Below are 4,710 nucleotides of genomic sequence, written 5' to 3' on the forward strand. Positions count from 1 at the left end.
AAGATTTTCCAGGCAAGAATATTGGAGTGGGTTATCATTTCCTTCTCCAGGGGATCTTTTTCTTGACCCAGGACTCTAACCTTTGTCTCCTGAATTACAGGCAAATTCTTTACTCCTGAGCCACAAGGGAAGCCTATTCCACCCAGGGAATATATATAAAGTATTTACTACACCACACCAAAAATCTTCTCTCAGGTCTAATATAAGTAACACAATTTACCGAATAACTACAATCACAAACTACTTGAGAGAAGGAAAGATACAGAACACTAATGAAATATGTGATGCTTATTTCTTTTTAAAGACATACCAGAAAAGGAAAGGTCATTTGGCACACTTCCAGTGAAACCACACAATTTCTAAATTTTGTACGTGCTTTTAGGAGAAGAAAACTGTCAAAGATGAGGCAGGAGGAAAACTTCTGTCAGTAGCTTGATGATTATGATCACAGGAGAAATGTGTCATTACTGTCTTAAATTTCTTAGTAAAATTCTAATTAAGAGACCTGGGTTTTGGCTTTAAAAAAAAGACTTAAACTGCCAGTTAGCTTACTCATGTAATTCTCATATTTTTCAGTAAAAGATGGGTTCCTCTGAAAGACTAGAATTTAGACCATTTTTTTTAACCTTTGTCCACCCCGAGTAGATAGATAGTTTTCAATGGATTTGGTATCATATACTTGTTTTATTAAAATCCTAAGTTCTACTGAATGACTGGTTCTTTTGATATCTGGGTTTGGCAGTATTCCTACCTTGGAAGCTTGAATGATTCCTGAAGCTTCTCATTGGGCCATAACAGGAGAGAATAAATGTGGCAAGGTGGCATATGATATAGCTGTATTGTTGATTCTTATAAACATATTTCTGAATGAGTGTATTACCTTCTTTGAGTCAGAATCTATTTCATTTAGGAAACACTTTTCCCAGGAATTTTGACTGCAGCCTACCAGGATCCTCCGTCCATGGGATTTTCCAGGCAAGAGTACTGGAGTGGGTTGCCATTGCCTTCTCCCAGGAAACATTAGACTACTTTAAAATGTATAGATGTCCTGCTCTCTCAGAAATACAAACTGTTTCTTTGTGTTGTGCCTTTCGGACTTTGCAGGAGTGGAGTAGGGTTGCTTCCTCTTCGTTGCTGACCCCTGCTCAGCACTGTCTCCGCTTCCTTCCCTGAAGGCATTTCCTCGCTGGCCCGCCCCCCGCGCCTGTCCCCGCTGAGGCCGCGCTGTCCTTTTGGAGCCTCCACTTGGTCCTTTCTCGCCTCCTCCCACCTCTGGGCGCGGCTCCTTCCCCTCCCCACTCTGGAAAGGGCGCTTCGTCACCCAGACGAAGCTAAGGCCTTCCCGAGAAGTGGTTATCTTCACTTAACAAAGGAGAACTGGTTCCTCAAATGCAGAACGCACACTTTTCAGTTTAGATCTCAGATTGAGGAGGGAACCCGGCTTCAGTAAGGCCACGCCCCCGCGGGTGGAGCGGGAGCGCGCTTTGCTCTCGGGACCCCAGGCCAGCACCACGGTCAGCGCCCTGCCTGAGGCGCGCCCTGGCCACCCGAGCGCCGCCCCGGCGCCTCCGGCAGATAGCCCTGCACAGGGGACACGCCAGAGGTCAAGTCGGGCCACGGCGCAGGTGCCAGTCTGAGGAATAGATCTGAGCCAGAGGCGAGGGCCGTGAGCTGCGGAAGACCTAACTCACGGCCTTGTAAGGCCTGCACTCATTTAGAGTATTGTGAAAAGTGACGGAGGAAGACGGAGTCCCTTTTACTCCCCTATCCCCACAGCTCCCCGCCCCCGCAAAGAAACACAGCAGACAACTTTACGCAGCAAAACAGAACGGCTGAGTTTAATGCTTCAAGTTTTCCATTTCCTTCCACAGGGCTTCGTTTTAAAAATAACAAAATGAGGTAAACAATGTATGTACACATTATAAACAGTGTGTCAGTTTGCGGCAGCGGCAACGCTGATGGTTGGAGAGCAGCTGCTGCGCGGTGGCTCGAGGTCAGCCGCCTGCGCCGCGAGCAGATTCGTCGTCCTGGGGAGAAGTCGCGGCTGTCGGAGAGGCGTCTAGAAGCATTTGCGGTGGACGATGGAGGGGCCGGCCTCGTCGTACTCCTGCTTGGTGATCCACATCTGCTGGAAGGTGGACAGCGAAGCCAGGATGGAGCCACCGATCCACACGGAATACTTGCGCTCAGGTGGGGCGATGATCTGTAAGACAGTGGGGACCTGTCAGGTGCGCGGTCGCGGCCGGGGAGCCCCTCACAGGAAGGGGCTTGGGGGAGGGCGCCACCCACCTTGATCTTCATGGTGCTGGGGGCCAGGGCGGTGATCTCCTTCTGCATGCGGTCGGCGATGCCTGGGTACATGGTGGTGCCCCCAGACATGACGTTGTTGGCGTACAGGTCCTTCCTGATGTCGATGTCGCACTTCATGATGCTGTTGTAGGTGGTCTCATGGATGCCCGCCGATTCCATGCCTGGGGGCCACAGAGGGGAGCGTGAGACAGAGGGCGGGAGGCCCGGGGGGCCCGCGGGGCTGGCACGGGCCGGATGGCGGGTGCCCGGGGCTCACCGATGAACGAGGGCTGGAAGAGCGTCTCCGGGCAGCGGAAGCGCTCGTTGCCGATGGTGATGACCTGACCGTCGGGCAACTCGTAGCTCTTCTCCAGGGAGGAGGAGGAGGCGGCGGTGGCCATTTCGTTCTCAAAGTCCAAGGCCACGTAGCACAGCTTCTCTTTGATGTCGCGCACGATCTCGCGCTCGGCTGCGGGGAGCGGGGCGGGAGAGGAGCCCTCAGCGCGGGGTCCCGGGGACAGCGCACAGTCTGCCGGCCCGCCCGCCTGGGGAGCCCGGGGCGCCGCGCACCTGTGGTCACGAAGGAGTAGCCACGCTCGGTGAGGATCTTCATCAGGTAGTCGGTGAGATCGCGGCCAGCCAGGTCCAGACGCATGATGGCGTGCGGCAGCGCGTAGCCCTCATAGATGGGCACATTGTGGGTGACGCCGTCGCCGGAGTCGAGCACAATACCTGCGCGAGGGTAGGGTCGGGGATGAGCGGCTGGGCTCTGCTAGGCGCTCGGGGAAGGGGCAAGGCTCTCCGGAAGAGGGGGCGGGGGCTTCTGGGCTCTCACCGGTGGTACGGCCGGAGGCGTAGAGGGACAGCACGGCCTGGATGGCCACGTACATGGCCGGAACGTTGAAGGTCTCAAACATGATCTGGGTCATCTTCTCGCGGTTAGCCTTGGGGTTGAGGGGGGCCTCGGTGAGCAGGGTGGGGTGCTCCTCGGGGGCCACGCGGAGCTCGTTGTAGAAGGTGTGGTGCCAGATCTTCTCCATGTCGTCCCAGTTGGTGATGATGCCGTGCTCAATGGGGTACTTGAGAGTCAGGATACCTCTCTTGCTCTGCGCCTCGTCGCCCACGTAGGAATCTTTCTGCCCCATGCCCACCATGACGCCCTGCGGAGCGGATATACCAAGCTCTCATTACCGAGGTTCCCAGTGGAGCGGGGCTAGGCCGCGTAGGGACCCGGCCCGGCTCCCTCCGGGAACTGGCAGCCTGACCTGGTGACGAGGGCGGCCCACGATGGACGGGAACACGGCCCTAGGGGCGTCGTCGCCGGCGAAGCCGGCTTTCACCAGGCCAGAGCCATTGTCGCACACGAGGGCGGTGGTCTCGTCTTCGTCACACATGGTATCTGGTTTCTGCAAGGACAGGAATGCCATGGAGACGCTCAGTGTTTCAGGCAAGAGGCCCCGCTGGCTGGAGCGCCCTCCCTCCCCGGGGACCTATGGACACCTCCAGCCTCCAGCCCCCAGCCCGGCGCCATCCTGCGGGGGAAGCAATCAAAGCCGGGCGGGCGGAGCTTCGCTGCTGCGAGCTCTACTGCGAGGAGACCACAGAGAGCGTTTCTCCATCTGGGAACTCAGGACACACGGACCCGAGAGTTCTCTGCCTTCGCTGCAGGCACCGCCCTCTCCGCCCTCCCTGGCATCGCATGGGGGTCAAGGTCCGCGAACCCTGATTTCTGGGCCACTGTGAGAGTGGAAGGAGACGCCGTGGAAAGGGCTTGGGCACTCCACCAGGACACGAATGGCTTATTTTGGACCTCCATGGCACTTCAGACTCACAGCCGAAGCGCCCTTGGAACTGATGGCGAGCCAGGGGAAATTGTCCCTTCTACTGTCCTTTGGTTCTGTTGGGAAGGAACTGCCCTGGGGAGGACTAAAGCAAAACCTTTCATCTACCTCGGCACGCACGAAGTGTCAAGGAGAGCTGCCCCAAAGGGCTGGGAATAAATTTGGAGATCTTTCCAAAGGACCCGGCTTCCTGTCTCTTCTTTAAAGCACACGTGACTCTGGGGCCAGAGGCGCGGCTCACAGGACGCGGGGCTGGGGCTGATGCAGTGAGGGGCCGCGCTCTACCTGGAGTTCTCCAGGCTGCCGCGGTGGGACATGTCCTACTGTCCCCACCCCGCCCCTGCCTACCTGGGCGGGTGGCTACACCTGCGGCTCTCCGGCTCCGGTCCCGGTCACCGTGGGAAGGAAGCGAGACTTCTCTCGGCGCTGTCCGCTGCGGTGGCCGCTCGTCCCCCTGCTCAGGTTTTATATAGCCCTCGGGCGCTCCCCTCGCGCCGCCCCGCAGGAATGTCGCTCCCCTTCTCGAGCCATATTTGGGTGTTGGGCACTAGAGCCCCCTCCCCCGACCAGTTCAAGGCCT

The 4,710-nt window shown here is 57.0% G+C and overlaps 1 protein-coding gene across 1 annotated transcript; it reads right to left on the bottom strand.

Annotated features, from left to right (window-relative positions):
* Nucleotides 1-1,810: 1,810 nt before the first annotated feature.
* Nucleotides 1,811-4,710, bottom strand: ACTA1 (actin alpha 1, skeletal muscle). The gene is made up of 7 exons (XM_061404777.1): nucleotides 4,479-4,710; nucleotides 3,555-3,695; nucleotides 3,125-3,449; nucleotides 2,860-3,021; nucleotides 2,567-2,758; nucleotides 2,290-2,471; nucleotides 1,811-2,203 (listed from the first exon to the last, which is right to left on the bottom strand). Exons 2-7 carry the CDS (start codon nucleotides 3,681-3,683, stop codon nucleotides 2,060-2,062), a joined length of 1,134 nt encoding a protein of 377 aa, XP_061260761.1. The 5' UTR covers nucleotides 3,684-3,695; nucleotides 4,479-4,710; the 3' UTR covers nucleotides 1,811-2,059.

The sequence above is a fragment of the Bos javanicus genome, chromosome 28 (assembly GCF_032452875.1).
Source record: "Bos javanicus breed banteng chromosome 28, ARS-OSU_banteng_1.0, whole genome shotgun sequence".
Classification (NCBI taxonomy): domain Eukaryota; kingdom Metazoa; phylum Chordata; class Mammalia; order Artiodactyla; family Bovidae; genus Bos; species Bos javanicus.